General features: G+C 50.7%; 1 protein-coding gene across 6 annotated transcripts; it reads left to right on the top strand.

Annotated features, from left to right (window-relative positions):
• The first annotated feature begins 555 nt into the window (after positions 1-555).
• On the top strand, positions 556-25,797 carry LOC126062371 (centrosomal protein of 72 kDa-like). Of its 6 annotated transcripts, XM_049859898.1 has the most exons (8): positions 2,613-6,811; positions 7,452-7,643; positions 10,641-10,987; positions 15,602-15,725; positions 16,894-17,090; positions 20,128-20,254; positions 22,409-22,520; positions 24,707-25,797. In XM_049859898.1, exons 3-8 carry the CDS (start codon positions 10,784-10,786, stop codon positions 24,861-24,863), a joined length of 921 nt encoding a protein of 306 aa, XP_049715855.1. In that variant the 5' UTR covers positions 2,613-6,811; positions 7,452-7,643; positions 10,641-10,783; the 3' UTR covers positions 24,864-25,797. The 6 variants fall into 6 exon arrangements, with proteins under 6 accessions (XP_049715840.1, XP_049715848.1, XP_049715831.1 ...); XM_049859891.1 differs by lacking the exons at positions 22,409-22,520; positions 24,707-25,797 and adding an exon at positions 20,498-20,617 and having other exon boundaries at positions 2,611-6,811; positions 20,128-20,412; XM_049859883.1 differs by lacking the exons at positions 2,613-6,811; positions 22,409-22,520; positions 24,707-25,797 and adding an exon at positions 556-740 and having other exon boundaries at positions 20,128-20,532.
• The last annotated feature ends 272 nt before the right edge of the window (positions 25,798-26,069 follow it).

Genomic DNA, 26,069 nt, shown 5'->3' on the forward strand with positions numbered 1-26,069 from the left:
TTTAGTTACCAGGAGTTTCCCCCGGTTAGTTATCGAGGCTTTCTCCCATTTAGTTACCTAGGCGCATTTGTTGAAAGTCAGTTGAACTGAGTCTATTTTTGGATTCTGGAGTCTGACGACTGATCTTCATGTCTGTCTTTATACCAGTCCCGCAGTGTCTTGAGTACTGTAGCTTTACAGTAAGTCTTGAAGTCAGGTAGTGTTAGTTCTCCAACTTTATTCTTTTTCAAAGATGCTTTCACTAGTTTACACTCTTTGCGTTTTTTTATAAATTTTAGAATCAACCTCTCATTTTCTACCAAAAAAAGTAAAAATGAAAAAAAACTGCTGAGATTTGGATAGGGATTGCATTGCATCCGTAGATAAATTTGGCAAAAATTGACATCTTCCTGATATGAATGATCTGGCCCATGAACATGGTGTATCTCCATTTATTTAGGTCTTTATTTTCAGCAGTTTTCTAGTTTTCAGTGCCACATATTTTACTAAACTTATCCATATTTCATGTTGATCCCACTGTAAACAATGTTCTTTTAATTTCATTTTCCAGGTGTTCACTGCTAGCATATGGAAATACAGTTGATTCTTGTATATTGAGCTAGTATCCTGCAAAACCAAAACGAAAGCAAACTTGTTACTGTCGTGTTGATTCCAACTCATCCTCACCCTATAGGGCAGAGTAGAACTGCCCCGTAGGGCTTCCAAGTAGCCGCTGATGGATTTGAACTGTTGACCTTTTGGTTAGTAGCCTGAGCTCTTAACCACTGTGCCACCAGGGCTCTGGTATCCTGCAATCTTGTTTAACTCTCTTATCAGTGCTATCATCTTTTTTGCAGATTCTTTAAATTTTTTTGTGTATATATCCCCCTTTCGAACATTTATGTCTTTTATTTATTTTTTTGGTTATTTCAATAATTAGGACCTCTAGAACATCATAGAATAGAAGTGGCGAGAATGGACATCCTTGTCTTTTTTCTGATCTTGGGGAGGAAGCACTCAGTCTTTCATCACTGAGTGTGATGTTTGTTGTAGGTTTTTAGTAGATGTCCTTCATCAGTTTGAAGAAGCTCTCTTCCATTCTAGTTTGCTTTTTTATCATGAAGGGAGTACTAAATTGTGTCAAGTGATTTTCCTGTATCCACTGAGATGACTATATTGGTTTTCTTTTTAGTTTTGTTAATTCAGTAAATTACACTGGTTGATATTCACATGTTAAGCCAACCCTGAATTCCTTGGCTAAACATTACTTGGCCACGTTACAGATTCTCTGTACATATTGTTGGTTTGGTTTGCAGATATTTTGTTAAGGATTTTTGTGACTATGATCTTGAGGGGGATTGGTCTGTAGTTTTCTATCCCTTTTTTTTTTTTTTGGTCTGGTTTTGTTATCAAGGTAATGCTGGCCTCATAAAGTACATCGGGAGTTTCCCTGCTTTCTCTATTTTAAAAAGACATCGTGTAGGATTGGTTTTTTTCTTACGGTTTGATAGAATTCATCAGTAACATTATCTGAGCCTGAGGTTTTCCTTGTGGGAAGGTTTATAATTACAGATTAATTTCTTTACTAGATAAAAGTCTGTTCAAGGTTTTCCATTTCTCCTTGAGTCAGTTTTGGTAATTTGTGTCTGTGAAAGAATTGACCTATTTCACCTAAATTGCGGAAGCTGTTGGCCTAAACCTGTTCGCAGTATTCACTTATCTTTTTAATGTCTCCAAGATCTATAGTTATGTTCCTTCTTTCATTTTCATGAAATTGGAAATTTGTAATTTTTCTCTTTTTTTCCTGATGAGCCCAGCTAGAGTTTTTTATCAATTTTTTTGGTCTTTTCAAAAAACCAGCTTTGAGTGTTATTGATTTTTCTCAGTTTTATATTTCATTGATTTCTTCTACTTTCATGATGTCCTTCATTCTCTTTACAATGTCTTTATTTACTCTTTTTTTTAAATAACTTTCTAAAGTGAAAGTTGGATCATTGATTTTTAGATTTTTTGAATAATATAATCATTTAAAGCTTTTCATTTCCTGTCAGTACTGCTTTAGCTGTAGTAACAAATTTAATGTGTTGTGCTTTTCATTTTTATTGAGTTCAGAATTTTTTCTCATTTCCTTTGTAATTTTATCTTTGACACATGGTTTATTTAGTTTGTTGTTTTTTCTTTTAATTTCCAAGTATTTGTGTATTTTCTAGATACTTTCTGTGGTTGGTTTCTAATTCCACGGTGATCAGAGCATTTACTCTGTATGATTTTAAATATTTTTTAATTTGTTTTATGGCCCAGCATGTGGTCTGTTGTCATGGTGTCCCGGGTGCACGTGAAAGGAATGCCCATGCCGCAGTCATTAGGTGCGGTGTCCTGTGTGTGCCACCTGTCAGGCTGATCAGTGGTGCCCTTGAGGTCTTTCTTGTCTCTGCTGACGGTGTGCTACTTCTGTCAGTCAACAGCTGCACTCATGGATTTAAATTACTTTTTAATTTCTGTATTAGATCATTTGTATATAAATTTACTATTTACGTATGTTGGGTTTAAATCTACCATCTTCCTGTTGGTTTTCTGTTCATCACATCTGTTCTTTGTTTCTTTCTTCCCTTTTTTTTCTGCCTTCTTCGGGATTTAGTATTTTGTAATACTATTTTGTAAAACTCGCTCCATAATGGACTTACGAGTTTTATCTCTTGCTTAATTATCTTAGTGGTTGCCCTAGGGTTTACATACAATATGCATCTTAAATCAGAGCCCTGGGGACACAGTGATTAAGAGCTACAACTGCTAACCAAAAGGTCTGCAGCTCAAATCCACCAGCTGCTCCATGGAAACCCTATGGGGCAGTTCTACTCTGTCCTGAAGGATTGCTATCTTATCATATTCTGTCTTCAAAAGATATTATACTTCTTTGCTTATAATGTGAGAATCTTTTAACAGTACACTTCCTTTTCCCCTCCTCTCCTCAGTGCTCTTGTTGGCATATAATTTACTTCTGCAAATGTTTTGAATGGAGGGGGATGTAATTACACGTGTTATTTGGAAGTCTGTGCAGAAGATTTTTACGTTCTTCCCCTTATAATTATTTCCTCAGCCACTTATTTATGGTGTGGACTCCTGGGTATTTATTTTCTACTTTGAGTTACCTTCCAGTACTACATTTTTTTACTACATTATTTTATTGCTCCATTAATTGCTCAAATGTATTATTTCTTGCTCAAATTGCTTCAGCTTTGGCTGCTGGGACCTCTGTCTGGTAGCTTTGTGTCCCTCTGATGGGCTCCCTTCCCAGTGTCTTCAGAGCACGTCCTTCCGTCCTGGCACTGTGAGGTCCTCCAGGCTCATCATGTATTTGTCCTGTCCCAACCCTCTGGTTCCTTTTAGTGGAGAATGGTCTTAGAAATCAGGATCTGGACACTGGGAGTGCTTACTGCTACTGGGGTGTCGCTATGCTCTCAGAGGACAGAACTAGGAAATATATGTATATATGTATATATACTGTATAAGGAGCCCTTGTGGCTCAATGGTAAGTGCTTGGCTGTAGCCAGTAGGTCGGCAGTTTGAACCCACCAGCCACTCCACAGGGGAAAACACCTGATGACCTGCTCCTATAAGATTACAGCCTAGGAAACCCTATAGGGCAGTTCTGTTTCCCTGTAGGGTCACTATGAGTCGGAATTGACCCAACAGCACACGGCCACAACAATGAAAACATACTGTATATACTCCATGATTATGAGTACCTATTTTTTTTTTTATGTAATTGTCTTCCTGTCTGTATGTACGTGCACTAATCCACATATACGCACACCTCTACAATTGTCTTTCTGCCTGTCTGTCCTCTACCTGTATGTATGTATATTAATCTATGTATACACACACCTCTATTGTTGTCTGTATGTACGTGCACTAACCCACGTATGTGCACACCTCTACAATTGTTTTTCTGCCTGTCTGTCCTCTGCCTCTATGTACGTATATTAACCCATGTATACACACACCTCTGTTGTCGTGTTTCTGTTTGTCTGTCTATATGTACGTGCGTTAACCAACATATGTGCACACCTCTACAGTTGTTTTTCTGCCTGTCTGTCTGCATCTGTGCCTGTGTGAAAGTGAGCCCATGTCCATGCTGATGTTTCTGACTCTGGTCCAGCACCATAGGGCCCTTCTGACCTTAACCCCCTTGCTTGTTTATGACTTCTTCCTCTGACCATAAGAACCTCGGATCCCATTATCTGCCACTTTCAGTCAGAATCGACTCGATGGTGAGCTTTTCTTTAATTCTTATTTTTATGCACTTATTCAGTCTTAGTGTGAAAGGAGCTCTGGCGATGCAGTGGTTAAAGTGCTCGGCTGCTAACTGAAAGGTTGGTGGTTCAAATCCACTGGCCGCTCTGCAGGGGAAAGTTGAAGCAGTCTGCAGCCTTGGAAACCCTATGGGGCAGTTTTACTCTGTCCTATAGGGTCAATGTTACGGATTGAATTGTGTCCCTCCAAAATGTGTGTCAGCTTCACTAGGCCATGATTCCCAGTATTGTATGATTGTCCATTTGTCATCTGATGTGATTTTCCTGTATATTGTAAATCCTACTTCTATGATGTCAAAGAGGTGGGATTAGAGGGAGCTATGTTAATGAGGCAGGGCTCAATGTACAAGATTAGGTTGTGTCTTAAGTCAGTCTCTGTTGAGACATAAAGGAGAGAAGTGAACAGAGAGACAGGGGAACCTCATTACCACCAAGTGAGAAGAGTCAGGAGCATACATCCTTTGGACCCAGGGTCCCTGCACTGAGAAGTTCCTTTACCGGGGAAGATTGGTGACAAGGACCTTCACCCAGAGCCAACAGAGAGAGAAAGCCTTCCCCTGGAGTTGGCACCCAGAATTCAGACCTCTAGCTTCCTACACTATGAGAGAATGAATTGCTGTTTGTTAAAGCCATCCACTTGTGGTATTTCTGTTACAGCAGCACTAGATAACTGAGACAGAATTTGGTTCCCAGAAGAGTGGGGTGCTCCTGTAATAGATACCTAAAATGTGGAAGTTGTTTTGAAACTGTGAATGGATTGAGGCTGGGAGAGTTTTAAGTGCCTAATAGTAAAAGCCTAGATTGCCTCGAAGAGACTGTTGGTGGAATTAGGGACGTCAAAGACAATTCCGGTGAGGACTCAGAAGGAAGTGAGGAGAGCTGTTACACTGGAGGTGGTGCAGATGGTGAGAAGCAGCAGCAGAACCAGAGGGTGTGAGGCAGCACCGGAGCTGACCCACGAGGCAAGACAGCTGAGTGCGTTTGCGTAGGTGGCTTTCTGGCAAAGTGGGGTGCTTCAGACCCTTGTTGATGGAGCTAGGCTTGCCGACCCATGGAGCAAGAGGTGAATGCCTTCTGCCAAAGTTTACTGGGACAGTGGGGTGCCTCCAGGCACGTATTAGTGGAGCTAAAGAGCTTTGGGACACTTGCCTCAGCAGGGCAGATGGCGGGTGGACAGGCCCAAGTCTGGAGGACAAGGCCATTGCCTAAATGGCCTCAGAGAACAGATTATTTTCAAGCCTCGACAGCTAATGTAATGTGTTCTGCTGACTAGCTTGGTGCCTTTTATCCTTTCTTTCCCTCCGGTTTCTCCCATTTGTAATGGAAATGTCTACCTTGTGCCTGTTGCACCATTGTACTTTGAAAGCAGGTAATTCTAGGTTTCACAGATGAAGAAGAATTTTGCAGAAAATGAGATTTTGGAATTGGAGTTGATTTAAGACTTTTGCTATGATATAATGGGGTGAATGTGTTCTGCATGTGGCAAGGACATGAATTTTGGGGGGCCAAAGGGTAGAATGTTATGGATTGAATTGTGTCTCCCAAAATGTGTGTCAGCTTGGCTAGGCCGTGATTCCTGGTATCGTGTGATTGTCCACCATTTTGTCACCTGATATGATTTTCCTATGTGTTGTAAATCCTACCTCTATGATGTTAATGAGGTAGGATTAGAGGCAGCTGTATTAATGAGGTTGGACTCAGTCCACAAGATTAGGTTGTGATTAAGTCCATCTCTTTTGAGATATAAAAGAGAAGTGAGCAGAGAGACAGGGGACCTCATTACCACCAAGCAAGAAGAGCCAGGAGTGCATATCCTTTGGACCTGGGGCCCTTGTGCTGAGAAGCTCATCTACAGGGGAAGATTGGTGACAAGGACCTTCGCCCAGAGCCAATGGAGAGAGAAAGTCTTCCCCTGGAGCTGGTGATCTGAATTTGGACTTCTGGCCTACTAGACTGTGAGAGAATGAATTGCTGTTTGTTAAAGCCATCCACTTGCAGTATTTCTGTTACAGCAGCACTACATGACACAGTCGCTGTGAGTTGGAGTCAGTTTGACAGCACACAACAACAGGCAGTGGGATGACTCTGAGCATCTTAGCTTGCCCTTGTGAGAAGCACAGTCACGTCGTGGAGCACTGAGTTTGTGTATAGCTCCCTGCAGCTTTCTTCATCCCAGGATCATTTAGGTCCCACTGAACTCTGTCCTGGCAGGTAGCCAAGTGGCTTGCAGATCACCTGGTTCCCCAGGCCTGTGTTGATGCAGTACTGGGCTGACTTAGGGAGTGGCCTTCCCTGGGCTTGTCACCAGCAAGGCTGTGTGTTCAGGATTGCTCTCCACTCTGAGGTCAGAGCATGCAGCTCTGGGCTGGACTGCAGGGGCCGGTCAGCCTGGGTTGCCACCAGACCGAAGAGAAAGCTTTTGTACCGTTGTGCAGGAGAACCAAAGCCTCTGCACACTCGTCTTATGGCAACGTGGTCTAGGATCTGATGTGGTGAAATGTCACGGCCATGTCAGTAGTGTGAGTTCCGAGGCACGTTGAGACCACCCCGTCTGCCTGGGCACACGTGTGTGAGTTTGCATGCGCCCTTTCCCTGCCAAGCAAATGCTTTTGTTTACAGGGAGCTTGAGAATTTCACGCTTGCCACCTTTCCCTGGCACTTTGACTCACTGGTGGGTTGTTCAGCCCCACATCCTCTGTGGTAGAATGCACAGTCACGTGGGGAGACTTGTGTTCAGTCCACTGTGGACCACAGGGAAACAAGGCCCAACTTCCACATAGCAGATGTCAGCAAGCCTGTACTGTGTGGCAGGTGTGGATGACAGAGGCTGTGTATGTTTAAATAAAACTGCTTAGTTGTGTAATTGCCTGTCAAATTTCTTTTTCTTGGGCAACTCACAGTCCACCTGTAGAGTTGTTTAATTTGAATGACTTCTGTGGGCTCAGTCATGTTGGCCATGTGTCATGAAACCAACCACTGGTCATCTTTTCCTCACTTGATTTGAGGCAGATGTATTTTACATGTATCATAACCACTTAGCAATATTATTTCTTATCTAATCAATTTAAGGAAAAATGTACTTAATACATATCATGTACTGTCAGAAGTATATGTAGTTTTTAATGAAATAAAACTGTAAAAACGTTTTTTACTGAACAGAATCCAGGCCCGTGCTGAGTCCGCAGTCAGCGCAGCATCAGTGTGGTGATTCCATACAGAAGGGACCCGAGAGGAAGAAGAGCAGCTTCAAAGCATGTTTTCCTGAGAAGCAGCTGCAAGGCCACTGCTGCGGCGAGGAGCCTGATGCCCACCCCGCCTACCTGCCGCCCTTCCTCTTCCCCCAGCAGCCAGGTAACCAGGCATGTGCGCTGAGGTGCCTTTCCAAGCAGGCAGTGTTTTCCACAGGATTTTCTCTTCCTATGAAATGTCTCCTATTCTCTTTGTGGACCTTTCTAAAATGTCTTAGGACAGAATGTAGTACAGTGAAATTTATAATCTGCCATATTTTAGTCTCATAGCATGCAGATACCCAAGTGCTTTCTGTCTGTGCACACGTGTGCACTCACACGTGTGCTCACATACATGCACTCACGTGCACTCTTTCATGCACACTCTCAATCATATGTACACGTGCTTTCTTTTAAATACAGAGACCCAGGTTATGAAAATAGCTGTATTTGAAAAATCAAAGATGAATAAAGTTAAATAATACGTAAACTGGGAGCATAATATACATGTTACATGGCATAAAAGTCAGAGAACCTTCTGACATGAGTGGACCTAGCTGCTTCTTTCAGCAATCCACTGTTCCAGGTTTTGTTCTAGCCAAGCTGATAGGCTCAGGTGAATCTCTTAGGGCTCAGGTGAAGCTGATGGGGCTCAGATGAAGCTGATGACTCTCAGGTTCAGCTGACAGGGCTCTCAGGTGAAGCCGACAGCTCGGGCCAGCTGACGGGGCTCGGGCCTGGCTATCAGGGCTCAGGCCTAGCTATCGGGGCTCAGGTGAAGCTGATGGGGCTCAGATGAAGCTGATGACTCTCCGGCCCAGCTGACAGGGCTGAGGTGAAGCTGATGAGGCGCAGGCCAAGCTGACGGGGTTCAGGCCCAGCTGTCAGGGCTGAGGTGAAGCCGACGAGGCTCAGGCCCAGCTGGTGGGGCTCAGGTGAAGCTGTCGGGGCTCAGGTGAAACTGATGGGGCTTAGGCCCAGCTGATGGGGCTCAGATGAAGCTGATGGGGCTCAGGTGACAAGTGTGCGTAAACCAAGATGTGGGCAGGGACGCACTCCCTCCAAACGCTCTGGGGAGTGCGTCCTTTCTTGTCTCTTGTAGCTTCTGGTGGCCCCAGGCATTCCTTGGCTTGTGGCTGCATCACTCCAATCTCTGCCCCCCCCCCTCTCTCTCTCTCTCTCTTCATGTGTCTGTCTTCCTCTGTGTTTTTCTAAGATACATTTCAGGTGGGATTAGGACCCCCCCTACTCCAGTGTGACCTCACGTTAGCTACAAGGGCTACATCTCCAAGGGCCCTGTTTCTAAACAAGGCCACATTTACGGGTACCAGTGGCTAGAAAGTGCCAAAAGAACGAACAAACCTGTCTTGGAAGAAGTACAACCAGAATGCTCCTTAGAAGCGAAGATAGTCAGGCCACATAACCTTGGATCTGTTATCAGGAGGGATCAGTCCCTGGAGAAGGACATCATGCTTGGTAATAAGAGGGTCAGTGAAAAAGAGTAAAACCCTCAATGAGATTGGTTGATACAGTGGCTGCGACAACGGGCTCAAGCATAACAACCATTTTAAGGATGGCACAGGACCAGGCAGTGTTTTGTTCTCTTGTACATGGGGTCACTATGAGTTGATGGCACCTAACAACAATAGTGGGCTGGAACTTCAGCACATCTTTTTGGGGGACACAAATCAACTCATAACAAAGGGCTTGTACTTTTTTTTTTTAATTCGGTGATAAAAACATCAGTCTATTAGGAAGAATACATAGATTTTCGTCCTTTGGTCGGACCGTGTGATTTGGTGAGCATGCCACAGCTAGGGCGGTAGTTCTGCTGCCGTGCAGGGTGGTGCTCCTCGGAGTGACTAGTGGTACAGGGACAGACCTGAGGTCCTCCAGTCTCCACGTTAGTTTTCACTTGCCCTACTCATGGGCCTCGGAGTGACTGGTGGTGCGGGGACAAACCTGAGGTCCTCCAGTCTCCACGTAACAGTTTTCACTCACCCTCCTTGTGGGCCTTGGAGTGACTGGTGGTGCAGGGACAGACCTGAGGTCCTCCGGCCTCCACACGTCAACTTTCACTTGCCCTACTCGTCGTTGGTACGCATGATTTTGACAAAATGTATAGTAACGGGTCGGTTTCCCTCTTAATTATTCCTCCGTCCTGCCGCTCTTCAGTGGATCTTCCATGTGCCTGCACACATTGTCTCACATGCTCTCACGCTCGCACACACTGACACGTCCTCCTGCACGCTCTCACGCAGTCACACAGTGCACACACTCCCGCAGTCACACAGTGCACACACTCCCGCATGCGTTCACACACTGTGAAAACGTCTTGAGGGCAGAGTCTGACCTCCTCCAACTTCACAAGGGGAAAGGAGAATCAATATCAACAGTCCAAGGCTGATTCCTATGAGGCGGGAATCAGGCATGCTTCCTCTCTCTGCCATCTTTACCAGTTCTGACACCAGCCATCCCTCCCATAGCACTCTCTACTGGGTTTGATAATTCATTGCAGTGGCCACACAGAACTCACAGACCATACAGTTACGGGGTTTATTAGGGAAGTAACAGTTACAATTCAGCTCCTCCGAGCTGAGCTCTCAGGCACGCCTCTCTCTGGCCCTAAGTCTCTGCCCAGAGGCGCTCAGCATTCTCTCTCCATGGGCTGGGAAGCCCACAGCGCTGTCTCCTGCTGCTGGGTCTCTGCTGCAGGGTTTCTCCTGCTGGTCTCTCCTTCGTTAGTGGTGGTGGGCTCCTCATCTCTGCTCTGGAATTGGCTCTCTTTTAAGGCAAAAGTGACCAGTCCCTTTGGTAGGCCACAATTACCCTGTCACACAGCCCTGCCCAGTCACCTGGTGGGAGTTACAAGACCATGGCTAAAAGGCCACACACAAAAGTAACTAATCACACCATACACACATTCACACCCTCAAATATCCTTGCACATACGTATGCACGCAGTCATGCACACGTACTCGCACACACCACACACATACCACACGCACTCTTGTACACATTCACACACGCATGTGCACACACATATCTTCTTTAAAGTCACAGGACTATCTGAGCCTCAGAGGAGCCTATCTGATGAGGCCCCTTCTCTCCTGCCTTACAGACTCTGCGGACACGGATGACGCAGTCACGTCTTCTCAGAAGTCCAGCGAGTCGACACAAAAGGCGGTACATCCTTTCTGGGGCTCAGGTGAAGCTGATGGGGCTCAGGTGATAGGTGTTTCTGAAAAGTACAGGAAACAAAGGATGCCTGGTGGGAGGTCCCAGGTGCCTCTGGACCAGGAGTGCCCAGGCTGCCTGGCGGGGGCTGGCAGACCCCTGAGGTCCACGGAGAGCCTCGCCAGGCTGGACAGCTCAGAGAGCACCAGTGAGAGGACCTGTGTGCACCCTGAAATCAAGGTGCCCAAGGCTGAGGAGCTGCGACCTCGAGGTGCGAACGTTGCCAGAGAGGTGAGCTGCAGTGCCAGGAACCGCGGTGCGTGGTGCAGTTCTGCAGTGTTTCTTCTTTATATCTGATGGGATGTTAGGGTTGAGCGAGTGCTACGTCTCTCTTAATGCCATATTTATAGTTCCCAGTACTGACTGCAGCCCAAATAGATGTAGCTTTGAGATTACTTTTCCTTAGTGCTGCTGTCTCTGTTTAGATAGAAGTTTGCGTCTGTGCTTCACACCGTTTCTGACGTTGATGATTCTTTCAAGGTGGAAGCACAGAAGTGAGATGAGGGGTTTTGGTGGCGTCCAGTGCTGTCTCTCTCCACACGGGGACCCTGGCGTCCCACTGGGTATGTCCTGAGGGAGGGTGTCCTAGAAGGCATTCTGGGGTATTCCAGAGAACTCATCTGATCAGCAGTGGGGCCCCGGTCCCAGCCCCCGTGTTCCAAGAAGCCAGGCAGCCTGCCCCCCTGGTGCCTTGTCCACCGACTCAGGTGGACACTTGAGGACCCACCCATCTGGACCAAGGAGGAAGTGGATGGGGTGGGCGCGGAGACCGTCCTGAGCCCATCAGCTGCCATCCTGCTCCCACACCTCACTCCTCGGAAGATCTCACCTGTGCACCCTTCTCTGGGCTTGGGGTGACCATGGTGCTAAGGGACGCTGGCCTCAGCTCCCTGTGGGAGGGACGAGCGAGGCCTCCTTGAGAGCTGCCTTCAAGCCGGGACCGTGGCCAGGCCTTGAAGCAGCCATGTTAGCCAGTCCTGGGATACGAACTGTCCCTCCCTGGGGTGACCACAAGCAGAACAGTGCTCTTCCACTGCGGACAGTCCCTGAGAGGTGTGTTCTCCTGACACTTATGTGTGACCCCACATCTGAACATGACCTCTCACCTGTGTGTGACCCCACACCTGTGTGCCACTCCACACCTCTCCATGACCTCATGTGAGAAGGGCACGGCGGGGGGCAGCGTCTGCCCTCCTCCCACTTCATAAAGGGGTAGGAGAATCAAGATCAACAGCCCAAGGCCGATTCCTATGAGGTGGAGGTCAGACATGCCTCCACCCCCCAATCTTTTTACCAGTTCTGACACCAGCTTCCTTCCCACGGCACTCTCTGCTCCTCTGCTGGGTTCAGTAACTCCTTGCAGTGGCCACACAGACCATACTCACAGTTACGGAGTTTAGTAGGGAAGCAGCTAGTTACAATTGAGGACAGCCCCTTCTCAGCTGCATCCACAAGCAAGCCCCTCTGTGGCCCTCGGCTGTTCAGCCTGGTCTCTGCCCTGCTTGGGTAAGTGTTACAGAGCTCTTTCAGCTCTGCCCAGAAGTGCCTAGAGGTACCCCACTTCGCTAGTAAGCCTCAGCCCGAGGGCGCACAGCTCTAGCTCCATGAGTCAGCAAATCTAGCTCCACCAGGTGTCAGGAGGCACCCTACTCTGCCCTCAAGCCTCCTGCTCAAAGGCGCCCAACTTTCTCGCTCCGTGGGCCAGGAAGCCCGCTGTGCCGTCTCCTGCTCCTCTCCTGGTTCCGCTGTCAGTTTCTTTGCCACTGCTTCTCACTGTCTCTGGTGTTACATCTCTCCCTCTGTCTCCTGGATCTAGGAGGTTCTCAGCACAGGGATCCCGGGCCCAAAGGATGTGCTCCATTCCTGGCTCTTCATTCTTGGTGATGGTGAGATCCTCTCTCTCTTCCCACCTCTGGGATGGCTCATTTTAAGCCTAACAAGATGGCAAAACTGACCAATCCCCTTGTTAGGGTTCCATACACCTTATTTACATGGTCCTACCCCACGAGGGTGCCATGCATCTTATTTACATTATCGGCAAGCTATCCAATCCCCTTGGTTGGCCACAAGTGCATAGTCCCACTCAGCGGTTGGGTGGAAGTTAGAAAGACTGTGAATAAAAAGGCCATGTTAAGTAATTCACTGCACCATACCCCACACCTGTTTGTGACCCCATACGTGTGTGTGACCCCCGCATCTGTGTGTGACTCCACACCTGTGCTCCCCTTACCTGTGTGTGAATCTACACCTGTACACAGCCTCACACCTGTGTGCAACCGAGGACCAGATTAAGGCATGCGAGGGTCCTAATCACTGATAATCTGGGGTGCCCCATCCTCTGCTGTCACGTTCAGACGAGTTATACGTGTACGTGTGTGTGTCTTAGCTATCCACCATGTAACTTCTTTTTAAATATGACTATAATGTTAGTGATAAAATATAAACGTAATGTTCTGATAAATGCCATTTGTTGCTTTCTTAGAAGACAAATGTAGAAACACCTCATTGTAAAACAGAAACTTATTTTGCACGATAAATGCTGAATTTTGCATCTTAATGTACCTAATACTTCGTTTATTAGCAATATAGAGAGTAATATCAACACTGTGTCTGCACGACAGACAATAAAAAACAAAACTCACTTGATAGAAAAATAAAAATTTCTTGGATATTTGTATTTCTAGTGTTTTTTTTGGGTGTTTGCTGTCTTAGCATTAAATTTTTACCCATGTTAGTATTATATTAAGTGTATGCTAGAGTGCTTCTGCATGTGTGCCAAACCTATTTTAAAGCGTTGCTGTCGTTAGGTGCCTTGTAGTCAGTTCCGCCTCATAGCAACCCTACAGACAACAGGACGGAACACTGCCCGTCCTGCGCCATCCTCACATCGCTGCTGTGCTTGAGCCCATCGTTGAGCCACTGTGTCAGTCCATCTGGTTGAGGGTCTTCCTCTCTTCCGCTGACCCTCTGTTTTACCAAGCATGATGTCCTTCTCCAGGGGCTCATCCCTCCTGACATGTCCAAAGTATGTAAGACGCAGTCTCGCCATTCTTGCCTCTAAGGAGCATCCTGGCCGCACTTCTTCCAAGACAGATTTGTTCGTTCTTTTGGCAGTCTATGGTATATTCAATATTCTTCGCCAACACCACAATTCAAAGGCATAAACTCTTCTCCGGTCTTCCTTATTCATTGTCCAGCTTTCACATGCATATGATGCGATTGAAAATACCATGGCTTGGGTCAGGCGCACCTTAGTCTTCAGGGTGACATCTTTGCTCTTCAACACTTTAAAGAGGTCCTTTGCAGCAGATTTACCCAGTGCAATGCGTCTTTTGATTTCTTGGCTGCTGCTTCCATGGCTGTTGATTGTGGATCCAAGCAAAATGAAATCCTTGACAACTTCAATCTTTTCTCCATTTATCATGATGTTGCCCATTGGTCCAGTCGTGAGGATTTTTGTTTTCTTTATGTTGAGGTGTAACCCATACTGAAGGCTGTGGTCTTTGATCTTCCTCAGTAAGTGCTTCAAGTCCTCTTCACTTTCAGCAAGCAAGGTTGTGTCATCTGCATAACACAGGTTGTTCATGAGTCTTCCCCCAGTCCTGATGCCCCGTTCTTTACGTAGTTCAGTGTCTTGGATTATTTGTTCAGCATATGTGTTATTATATATTATTGTTAACAGAACTTAGGCGATAACTACATAACACTACACAGTTAAGAAGTAACTTGACAGTGCAACGGTCGACTTACTTGAGTTCCCTCGCTCTTGCACGTCGTCTGGGGCTGCAGTTCCCATTGGCTGTTCCCCGGGACGTGCACAAGAGCATACCCCTGTGTTTATATCGGCAGAGAGCGTTGCCAACCCTCCTGGCTGGAACTGCCGGATCTGCAGATGTGGATGTACAAGACGGTGCTCTCAGAATTAATCAGAGACCTGTCACCTATTACTGTAATCTGTCCCTGCCCAGTAACTGCTCATGTTGGATCCAGCTGCATATTGGGCGAATATAGCAAGAGTTAGACTCGACTGCCCACCCCACCTCTTGTTTATTAGAAAGAAATAGTATACTCCCAAGAGACCGTCCGAGATAAGGAGTTTCAGTTACACAGGAAGGGACTGTAGGAGACAGATGTCAACGAAGGTGTTAAAATGGTAGGGGCCTCATAGCTTAAACACCCTTTTGCGTGGGTGCCCTTGTGACCCTGGGTGAGCTCTATTTCCGGCCAGCACATCCTTACACAATAAGCTGGTATCAGTTTCGTCTAGTGCCTTGCCAGTCCCCTTTCACTGCAGCGCTCCCTTGTCCTCGTGTCCTGTCTGCTTGGCATCTGTGGGTCTTTACTTTGAACAGCTGGTGCCCCTGTTTTGTTGATGCCTTAAGTACGTGCTCACCTTGCTGACTGGGTGATCCATCCCTGGTGCAACCGCTGCGGTGCACATTCCGTACCTTTGATGCCCTGTCCCCCCATCTGACATCCAGCTACAGTGCAGTGTGTGGCACTGCCATCTCTGGGGGACGTTCAGGCCCAGACGACCACGCCACCCCCAGCCCCACCACGTGTCCTTCTGTGGACAGGCTCGGGTGTCCAGCTGAGCCTAGAGCTCCCCTGGCTCGGATGTAAACTGGGATTGTGGATGTCAGCACTGTGTGTCCACTTAGGCCCTTTGTAAAGCCTCCCGACTCTACCCACAGTCTCTAGAGCACAGGTGCCATCATCACCACCTGGGGACACGGTGGCCAGTGCATATGTGAGGGCACAAGGGGTAGATAGAGCCGGCACTAGGGTGTTGGGTCCAGCGCCCAGCCATCCGTGACCTGAGGTGTTACGGTTCTCTCCCTGCAGCACGTGGCGTCCCCGCCTGGGAGGACTTCAGCCCTGGAGACAGCACTCCTAGAAGCCCTCCTGGACCTGGTGGACAGGCATTGGGGCGGCTGCAGGTCCCTGCATGGCAATGAAGCATTCCTGGGTGAGCCGGGCGGTCATGCACAGGGGGCTGTGCAGGGTTGAGGGTCGCTGGGCTGCCATGGTGTGAGACATGAGCAGACGAGGCATGCATCGTGCAAGTCAGAGGTGCTTTAGGGAGCCCAGTACCCATGTCGGACCTGGGTCCAGGACCTCCTGCTGCCACACAGCTGGTTCCTCATCTCTTGGAAGGCTCTGCCTGTCTCTTCCCTTGAGCTGAGCCTGCAGGCATCATGCAGTGAGGTCTCCGCCTGCTGTGCTCTGGGCTGGAGAACACCTGCCACATCAACCTGTGGCGACCTCATCCCTGGGCAGACGGTCCAGGTCCCCACTCTTACGTGGGGTCTGGAGACATCGGGAAGCTGTGTCCACCATCTTCTCTGGGTCCTCAGAGTGTGCTGACCATGTGTGGGGCCAGCGTTTGTGGGACTTGGGGTGACATCAGGCCAGGAGAGCGGCCCCTCTGGAGAGGACGTGGGGCCCGGAGCACTGGGCCGTCAGGCTTAGCCACGGCCACTCGGCCTGGGTTGGGGTGAGGACAAGGAGACACAGCGGCTGATGGCACTTCCCCCTGTAGCTGGGGTGCACCTCCCATGCACGTGTGTGAGCAGGGACTCAGCTCTGCTCCTGCTGGGCAGACACTGGACACCACTCGACACAGTTGTGTGGCTGCACCCTGCCCCACCCACAGCCCCACTGCTCCCTAGAGGCGGGAGCCCTGATCCTGACTGCACCTCCACACTCCTGTATCCTAGGGTCTTTGGGACCCTCAGTGTCTTCTGGCTCAGCAGCAGAACGGTAGGCTGTGTGGCCCAGTCCTGTGTCTGGCTTCCGGCAGTCCCATCTGGGGTGGCCCTGCAGGTCCAGGTCCTGGGGCAGGCTCAAACACCAGCTGCACTGTGGAGGGGCCCAAGCAAGCATCGAGGTGAACAAAGCCTTCCCAGACAGAGCTTCTGCGGCAGCCGTCTCTGGGAACCACCCGTGAGTGGACACAGAGAAACTCAGGACAGTGGTCCCAGCATAGCCTCCATGTGCCAGCCCAGAGATCAGGGGCATTTTTGAGGCTCATAGCCTGTGCTTTTTAAAATACACCGTAAGTAGTTTGATTATATTTTCCCCTCTAAACACCAGGGCTCTAATAGTGTTTATTTGTTTGTTTGCTTGTTTCCCAGCTCAGGCAAGACACATTTTGTCATCTGTTCAAGCACTCCCGTTGGCTCAGGACAAGGCAGTGCTCGAGAGTGAGGAGATCAGCTACCTGGCCCTGGAGAATGAGTCTCTGCGTGGCCAGCTGGCTGAGCAGCAGCAGCAGCACAGCACCAAGATGAGTGAGGCCCGGCTGGAGCTGGAGGCTGTGCGGAGCGAGACGGTGAGCCCTGGCACGTCCTCTTGTCCGCTCGTGAAACAGACGCCCTGACTACCTGGCCTGTGACCTGCTCTCGGGCTCTGCCCCCAGAGACCCTGATGACGTAGTTGCCAAGTCCAGTGACTGTCCCACCACGTACCTGGCTGTGTAGCACTCTCCAGCCCTAGGACACGGTACTATGGAAGTGGCAGGATTGCAGTTGTCCCCATTGTGCCCACTGGGGCCAGGCTGTTCTGCCTCCTGGGAGGGGGAAGGGGGGTGAGGAGGAGGGGCTGTTGTGACAGAGTCTTTGTGTCCTCAGTGCTCCCCTGACCCAGGCTCCCAACACACTGATCCAAGAGGATCCAGTCAGTAAGATCCAGTCAGCCTAGCTACCGTCCAGTCAGCCCCCAATGCACAACGGAACAAAACTCCACCCAGTCCTGCGTCATCCTTGTGGTGGGTGAGGATTGTACCGTTGTGATCCACGGGGCTTTCACTGGCTTATTGTTTGGAAGTAGATTGCCAGGCCTTTCTTCCAAGGCACCTCTGGATGGACTCGAACCTCCAACCTCTCGGTTAGCAGCCAAGTGCGTTAACAGTTTGCACCACTTATTTGTGGTTTAAGGAACCTTGGTGGCACAGTAGTTAAGTGCTCAGCTGCTAGCCGAAAGGTCGGCAGCTCAAACCCTCCAGCAGCTCCTCAGGATAGAGATGTGGCAGTCTGCTTCTGTAAAGATCTCAGCCCTAGAAACCCTGTGAGGGAGTTCTGCTCTGTCGTTAGGGTCCCTGTGAGTCGGAATCCACTCAAGGGCACCTAACGCTTGTGGTTTAACCTGAGGGAACTTGTGCCACCAGGGGGCACCAGAGGGCATTGAGTGGGTCCCTGCTGGCCGCCTGTCCTCCTCCAGTGGTCAGTGGTGCCCTGAGGTTCACCCTGGCCCGTGTGGGTACGCCTTATTGTCTGGGGCTCCTGGAGTGTGCTCGTTCTGAAAGGCCGGTGCTAACGGGCAAGTCACTCATGTGGGGACACACTGGGCTGTGGCCCCCCTGCCAAGGCTCTTTGCCCTGGCTTGGCTATTTATGGCTGCATAACAAATTACCCAAAACGTCACAGCCTGAGATAGACCTAAGACAGCAAGCATTTATTGTCATAGTGCCTCAGGCCAGGAACCCAGTGTGGCTTAGCTGGGGACTATAGCTCGGGGTCTCCATGCATCGCCATCAGCTGTCGGCCAGTGGCGGTCTATCCGAGGACTCAGCAGGAGGAGTGGGTGCCCTCTTCCAGCTCACTTACCTCACCTGCAGGCTCAGGTGGCTGGGTTCCCCCCACTGGAAGCCCTCGCATCTATCCCTCACATTTGTTGTCACAGCCTGGATCACCTCAGGCATGAAGGCAGAGCTACACCTCTCACAGACCAGAGTTGTGCTCATGTGGAAGCAGGCACAGAGGAGGTGGCCAGCTGACCCCGACTCCTGCCCCAGGCATGTCTGACCCTCCTGCATAGACGTTCACAGGAGACAGGAGCCTGAGCTGCTGCCCTTATGCCCCCCCACCCCACCCGCAGAGACAGAGCAGTCAAAACGGGCTGTGGCCTAGTGCTGTTGGATAGCCCAGTGAGGGAGGTGGTGGTGAGGAAGTGTGCATCAGCTCCGTCAGGGAGGGCCCTCGGGGAGGCTGGGAGCCCGGGATGCAGTGTGAGCAGCAGGGGCCCCTTAAAGCTGGGGAGGAGCAGTCACTGGGGCATGGGGCCCCATCTGTTAGGGTGGCGAGAGGTTGCCTTTGAGGACACGTCAGCATGCGGTTCCTGGACACTGAGACACAGGTAGACGGGGTGCTGTTGGTGCCCGTGGGAGTAGCAGGCAGTGAGATAGGCCTGGGCCCTTGGGGACCCCAGCTCCAGGCACAGTCAGCTCTGATGGCTCAGGAGCGGCCAGGTCATGCGTGACGGGCTGTGGCACGTGGCAGGGGCTTGAGGACGTCGCTGCTCTCACAGGGACATGGGCCCCATACATCAACTACCACCTGTGTGCATGGTGACCTGTGTGCACAGCATTTCCTCCTCGTCCCCAAGGCACAGACGGAGCCTGAGCCACAGTCCAGACCATCCCGCTAACCACTGCTCCTCCTGGGGACAAGGGCACCGTGAGCATCATGGCTTGGGCTGCCGGATGCTTCCAGACTGTGCCGGCAGGGTGTGGCTAGAGACACCCATCCAGGTCAAAGGAGAGGAGCCCACACAGCCTCCTTCAGTGATGTCCTTCACTTCAGCTGTCTTAGCTATCTTGTGCTGCTATAACAGAAATACCACAAGTGGATGGCTTTAACAAAGAGACGTTTATTTTCTCCCAGTAAAGTAGGCTAAAAGTCCAAATTCAGGGTGTCAGCTCCAGGGGAAGGCTTTCTGTTGGTCTTCTCATCAATCTTTCCCCAGACTAGGAGCTTCTCTGCTCAGGGACCCTGGGTCTAAAGGACACGCTCTGCTCCTGGTGCTGCTTTCTTGGTGGTATGAGGTCCCCAACTCTGTGCTTGCTTCCCTTTCCTTTTTATCTCTTGAGAGAGAAAAAAGTGGTGCAGGCCACACCCCAGGGAAACTCCCTTTACGTTAGATCAAAAATGTGACCTGGGTAAAGGTGTTATAGTCCTATCCTAATCCTCTTTAATGTAAAATTACAATCACAAAATGGAGGACAGCCACACAAAACTGGGAATCATGGCTCAGCCAAATTGATACACACATTTTTGGGGGGACGTAATTGAATAGCTGACACCGGCCTATTTGGAAACAGCTGGACGCACTGGGCTCCATCTGTCCAAGGGCCACAGGGACAAGGTGCATGCACCCATCACCAAGTGAGATGCAGCGCACTCTCCCTCCTGGTCACTGCACACCCTCCCCTGAAGGATACTGACAGCTCAGGGCACCGCACCGTGGTGCCGGTTCAGAAGTCACAGCATACAGAGAGGAAGCATACCTGCGGCCACTGTCAGAAGCTTCGCCTTCCACACGCCTTTGGCTTTTCGCTTGTCTGTCATAAGTGTATTTTTCTTTGTTATTAGGATGACTTGAAGCAATGCTTAGACAAGTCTCTGGAGGAGAACAGCAGCTTGAAATCTCTTCTGTTCAGTATGAAAAAAGAAGCAAAAAGCGCAGACACTGCTGCAACGTTGAACGTGCAGCTTGCTGGTAAGTTTTCTGTCCACTGGGCATCGCCAGTGAAGTGCAAGCAACCACACCCATGGACTGGTGCTGGTCGTGTGATGGCAGCAGGCAGGAGCAGCGGTGCCTTGGTGAGGGCGGGCTGTCCTGTCACAGTACGGTGGCGAGGATGTGCTCAGCAGTACCTGACGAGAGTGGGTCATCAGCGGTGCCATGACGAGGGCGGGCTGTCCTGTCACAGTACGGTGGCGAGGATGTACTCAGCAGTACCTGACGAGAGTGGGTCATCAGCGGTGCCCTGGTGAGGGCGGGCTGTCCTGTCACAGTACGGTGGCGAGGATGTGCTCAGCAGTACCTGACGAGAGTGGGTCATCAGCGGTGCCCTGGTGAGGGCGGGCTGTCCTGTCACAGTACGGTGGCGAGGATGTGCTCAGCAGTACCTGACGAGAGTGGGTCATCAGCGGTGCCCTGGTGAGGGCAGGCTGTCCTGTCACAGTACGGTGGCGAGGATGTGCTCAGCAGTACCTGACGAGAGTGGGTCATCAGCGGTGCCCTGGTGAGGGCAGGCTGTCCTGTCACAGTACGGTGGCGAGGATGTGCTCAGCAGTACCTGACGAGAGAGGGTCATCAGCGGTGCCCTGGTGAGGGCGGGCTGTCCTGTCACAGTACGGTGGCGAGGATGTGCTCAGCAGTACCTGACGAGAGTGGGTCATCAGCGGTGCCATGACGAGGATGGACCATCTGGGGGCTGTTAGAGGTACCGTGACGAGGACTTTCCAGAAGCCATCAGTGATGCCTGAAGAGGGCTGGCTGTCCTGAACATTTAGGAGAATGCCAGGTCAGGGCAGCTTCTCTGAGTTAACTGATCAAAGATACGGTAGCTCCCCTTAGGCTTCTGGGTTCTGCTCCCGTCCTACTCAACTTTGACCTGCACCCAGCTGTGTCTCAGAGGGTGGGCCTGCTCCAGAAGAGTTGGGGATCACCAGCTGCCCTAGCCCTTTCAGACAGCGCACGACCCACAGACTCGCCGTCGTCACAGGTTGGGCCACTTGTGTGCCAGTTCTGGCCTTTACCAGGACCGCAAGGGGCATGAGGGGTCTCCTGACTACAGCTCCAACAGACAGCCCCCATGACCATGGCTCTGTCACATGCCCCCCTCATTGTGACTGTGACTCTGTCAGAGCCCTCCTCACCATGACCTCACCCTATCAGACACCCCCCTCACTGTGACCATAAGTCTGTCAAATGTCCCCCTATGACTGTGGTTCTGTCAGACCCCACCTCTCACTGTGACCATGGCTCTGTCAGACGTCCCCCCATGACCGTGGCTCTTTCAGAGCCCACCCCTCACTGTGACTGTGACTGTCAGACTCTCCCTCACCTTGACCGTGACTGTGTCAGACTCCCATCCCATTATGAGTGTGACTCTGTCAGATGTTCCCCCCTTACCATGACTGTGGCTCTGTCAGACACCTCCCCCATGACCGTGATTCTCAGATGCTGCCCTTCATTGTGAGTATGACTGTCAGACACCCCCATGACCTTGACTTTTTCAGGTGCCTCCCCTCACCATGCCCGTGGCTCTGTCAGACGCTCACCCGCCGCACAACCTCGGCTTCACCTCCAGGCGTGGTCATGCATGGCTCGTCACTTTTGGGGGCTTACCCAGCCTCTTGGTTTGGGGGTTGTGAGGTTACTTTGTCACCAGGTTCACCGTAATGTTGGACGCGATGTTTGCCTTTGCCTTCTGGTTACTCTGGGAGTTTTGTAACATAGGGGTTCTGGGAGATTCTGAACTGTGCTGTCCTCCTCCAAGAGTCCCTTCACACACAGCCTTGAGGGGGAGCGTCCGACGTGGGGCTCTGAGCAGCGTGTTTCGCTCAGCCCCCGCAGTGCCCCTCACTGCTGCAGACTCACACAGGCCCCTCTCGGGCATCCCCATCCCCGACCCAGGGGGCAGCAGCAGTAGGCACAGACGTGGCCTCAAGTTCAGAGTGACCCGATGTGTACTTGGGGCCTGGAGCTCTGTCTTCACCCTGTTCCCCGAGCCTCTTGCAAGACCTGACCCCCTTCAGACTCGATGCCTTTTCTCGTAACCCAGACCCAGTTTAAACTCTAGAATGGTTCTGATTTTTAAACTGTCTGCATGTTCGTTAAATCTTGCCCTGCTTTCTCCTTCAGGACTTCAGACTAGTGTGAAGAGGCTGTCTGGTGAGATTGTGGAGCTGAAGCAGCACTTGGAGCACTATGACAAGATCCAGGAGCTCACCCACATGCTGCAGGAGAGCCACAGGTGCAGCCTGCGGGGGCTCGGTACACAACGCGGGCACAGGGGGCTGTACGGGGGCCGGGAGGGCAGCAGGGGGGGCTGGAAGGGCGTGTAGAGGAGCGCGTGGTGAGAGCCACAGGTGCAGCCTGCGGGGGCTCGGTACACAATGCGGGTGCAGGGGGCTGTACGGGGGCCGGGAGGGCAGCAGGGGGGCTGGAAGGGCGTGTAGAGGAGCGCCTGGTGAGAGCCACAGGTGCAGCCTGCGGGGGCTCGGTACACAATGCGGGCACAGGGGGCTGTACGGGGGCCGGGAGGGCAGCAGGGAAGGCTGGAAGGGCGTGTAGAGGAGCGCCTGGTGGTTACTGTGTTGGTTTGAACTTTCTTGAGCTTCTTTGGCTCAGTGGCTCAGTGAGGAAGGAGTCAGTGCCTTCCTGCAGCAGCTTTCTGAGGTATTACCTTCCAGGTGTGACCTGTGGGAGTGACCCGTGGGGCTGTGACCCGTGAGGGTGTTAATCTGTGGGGGTGACCTGCAAGGGTGACCCCTTGGGGTATGACCCATGAGGGTGTGACATGGGGGTGTGACCCGTGGGGGAGACCCATGGGGGTATGACCCATAAGGGTGTGACCTGCGGGAGTGATCTGTGGGGTGTGACCTGTGGGGGTGACCTGCAGGGGTGATCCATGGGGGTGACTTCCAGGTGTGACTTGGGGTGTCATCTGCGAGTGTGACCTGTGGAGACCACCTGTGACCCATGGGTTTGACCTGTGGGTTTATCTCCAGGGTGCGGTCAGGGGAGACAAGAGACAATAGGGCCAAGGGGCTCCCTGAGAATTGGTGTGACGTCTTGGTGACTGCCACCTGCACTTCCCCAGGGCAGCTCACGGAGATCCCATGGTTACTCCAGCAACGCAGGTGTGGGGTGTGGTGAGAGACCCCCATCAGGCTCAGGAGCTAGGAGCGGGGGACTGGTCCGGACAGAGCCTCAGTTTCTTTTCTGTGACTGTACAGGGAAAGGGCTGAGGCCACGCAGGGCAGACGGCGCCTCCAGCTTATAGGGCTGCCTGTGTAGGCCTGTCCAGCGGCTCAGCCTTGAGGTGGCCTGTGGCTGGCTCTCGCCCTCATCCCTGTCCACTCTTCTCACCCCACTCCCCCGTCCCCCACTCCTTGCCCTGCCCCCTCCTCCCCATCCCCATCCACCCCTCACTCCACCCCCTCCTCCCCATCCCCACCCCTCACCCTGCCCCCTCCTCCCCATTCCCCACCCCTCACCCTGCCCCCCTGCTCCCCATCCCCATCCGCCCCTCTAACCCAGTCCACCTGCTCCCTCTCCCCTCCCTCCTGGCCTTCCACCCCCTCACCTTCCCTCCCCACCCCTGCCCCCTTCCTCTGGGCTGAGCTACTGGCCTGCCCTGGACTTAGGTGTGGTTTGGCTGTAGGTGGCTCTCACAGGAGACAGGTGGCAAGAGAACAGGGTTCCCAAGCAGTGAGGTCTGGCAGAGTTGGGCGAGGGCAGAGGAAGGAGGTGTGCTGTGTGGAGACAGTCACAGGGCACGGAGGACCTGGTGGGCCACCTGCCTTGTCCCAGGTCACAGGGTGGCAAGCAGCTGTGTCCTGAGGGCGGTGTGCAGGGGTTGGGGGAGCTTGAGTTGGGACTCAGTGGGGTAGAGCAGGTGGCCCCACTGTGGAGAAAGGGCCTGGTCGGGGCCTGCTTTTGTCTAAGACTTGTGCTGGCTCAGCATCCTGATACCAGGTGAACAGGCCACGTGGAGACGATACAGCGGGCACCGTGCCGCTGTGCGTCCTTCCTAAAGCCCCTGCTACCAGGTCAGAATACCAGAAGGCCCTTTGTGTCCAACTGAGATTTAGAAATACTTCAGTCTCAGGTCCCTTCCGGAGTGAAAGCATTGTTTTGCTCGCAGTCAAGACCATGGTCTTCGTTACCACCCCAGCTGGAACTTGAAGAAACCGCCTTTAGCTCCTTCACCCCATACTTTTTGCCTACGGGGCCAGGGTGAGGGTCTGAGTGGGACGCAGCCCCACCCAACCTGGAAGGGGAGGGGGGTAACTGTTGGGGATGGGTGTGGGTCCTGGGCCTGGCTGTGTGGCTTTGTGCCAATGGACTTTGTGACTTTGTGCCAACGGGCCCGAGGCAGGCGGGCAGCCTGGGGCAGGTATTGGGGATGCTGAGTGGCTACTCCCTGTCCCCCAGCTCCCTGGTCAGCACCAACGAGCACCTGCTGCAAGAGCTGGGCCACATGCGGGCACAGCACCGAGCCGAGGTGGAGCAGCTGCACTGGAGCTACCAGGAGCTCAAGAAGACCATGGCCCTGTTCCCACCTCGCAGTGCCGGCCCCGGAGGCTGCTAGAGCTACCACTGCAGTGACGTGCGACTAAAAGTCACGAGACCGCGCCCTTGGTGTCTTTAACTGGTTCATATGTTGGGAGAGTTGTCTCTCCTGTCTGTAATTTTCTTATGGTTTTGGAAATGTATTTAGGGCCCAAACCTCAATTTTCTAAAAGAGGGCCCTTAGCTCAGTTTGAGACCATACGCTGACATATTTTGAGATAAAGGGACCATTAATTTTCATCAGCTATTTTCAGATGAAGGGAATGCAGTGTTTTCTGCCTAAAGTGAAAAGGAGCTGTGTGATGGTTGGAGAAAATACTTTGTTGTGCAACAAGCAATGCTTATTTAATGAACTAACATGTAGTTCTGAAAAGTTCACCTGTGAAGTGGCTCCTCGTAAGTCATCTCCTGGGATTCTTTTATAAAACAAGCACCATTTAGGTGAGCAGGAATAAACACGTTTGAAGACTTAAGAAAAGGAACGATTATATATGTGGGAAATGTACCAGTTTTGTTTTGTGGTATTAACATGTCACAGTAAAAATACCTACACGCGTCCTGGCTCTCTCTTTTGCTTGTAGTAGGTTTCTGAAAATTATGTTTTAACAACACATACAACTAGACTTTTAGTTTGAACTCTTCATATCTGGAATCATAATATATTACTTAATACTTGGTTTCCTTGGTAAAAGAAGGTAACCTTTTTAAACGATGTTTAGTTGATTTAGGAAAAGTGAGCTCATGCAAAAATAAAATGCTCTGAGCTGGCTGGCTGTCAGAATTTTATCCGGGGGGTGAATAAGAAATGGTAGCCAGGGTCTCCCCTACAGAGAAGGAACCTCTGGGCTTCGGGCTGTCCTTCTCAGGGACCTCTCTGTGGTCATGGCATGTCCAGCAGCACCTGCTTTTGTAACTTATCAGAGAAGTACGTCACCCAGATAAATTTGTTCTGGGAGAGGGAGGGTTTCTTTCATCATTAGACCATTTTTATCTATAAAAAATAAGATTTTAATATTAATCCACTTTAAGCTTTTTAAAAAAATGATCACTATGTCGTTTGTTTATGTTTCTCTTGTTTGGGTTTCCTTGAGCTTCTTAGATCTGCGAATTTGCGTTTTTCATCAAATTTTTAAAAGTTTGGCCGCAATTTCTTCAAGTGTCTGTTCTGATGCAGTTGTTCTCGCGCCTTCTGAGGCTCCAATTACACTTACCTTAGACCACTTGA

Source organism: Elephas maximus, chromosome 2 (assembly GCF_024166365.1).
Source record: "Elephas maximus indicus isolate mEleMax1 chromosome 2, mEleMax1 primary haplotype, whole genome shotgun sequence".
In the NCBI taxonomy this organism is placed as follows: Eukaryota; Metazoa; Chordata; class Mammalia; order Proboscidea; family Elephantidae; genus Elephas; species Elephas maximus.

What these genes read in the sequence shown, in the direction of transcription:
- LOC126062371 (XM_049859883.1), top strand. Translation starts at nt 10,784, where the DNA reads ATGCCTGGTGGGAGGTCCCAGGTGCCTCTGGACCAGGAGTGCCCAGGC. An exon ending in GTGCGAACGTTGCCAGAGAG is followed by an intron (nt 10,988 to 15,601) that starts GTGAGCTGCAGT and finishes CTCTCCCTGCAG; the next exon opens with CACGTGGCGTCCCCGCCTGG. An exon ending in AGGCTGTGCGGAGCGAGACG is followed by an intron (nt 17,091 to 20,127) that starts GTGAGCCCTGGC and finishes CTTTGTTATTAG; the next exon opens with GATGACTTGAAGCAATGCTT.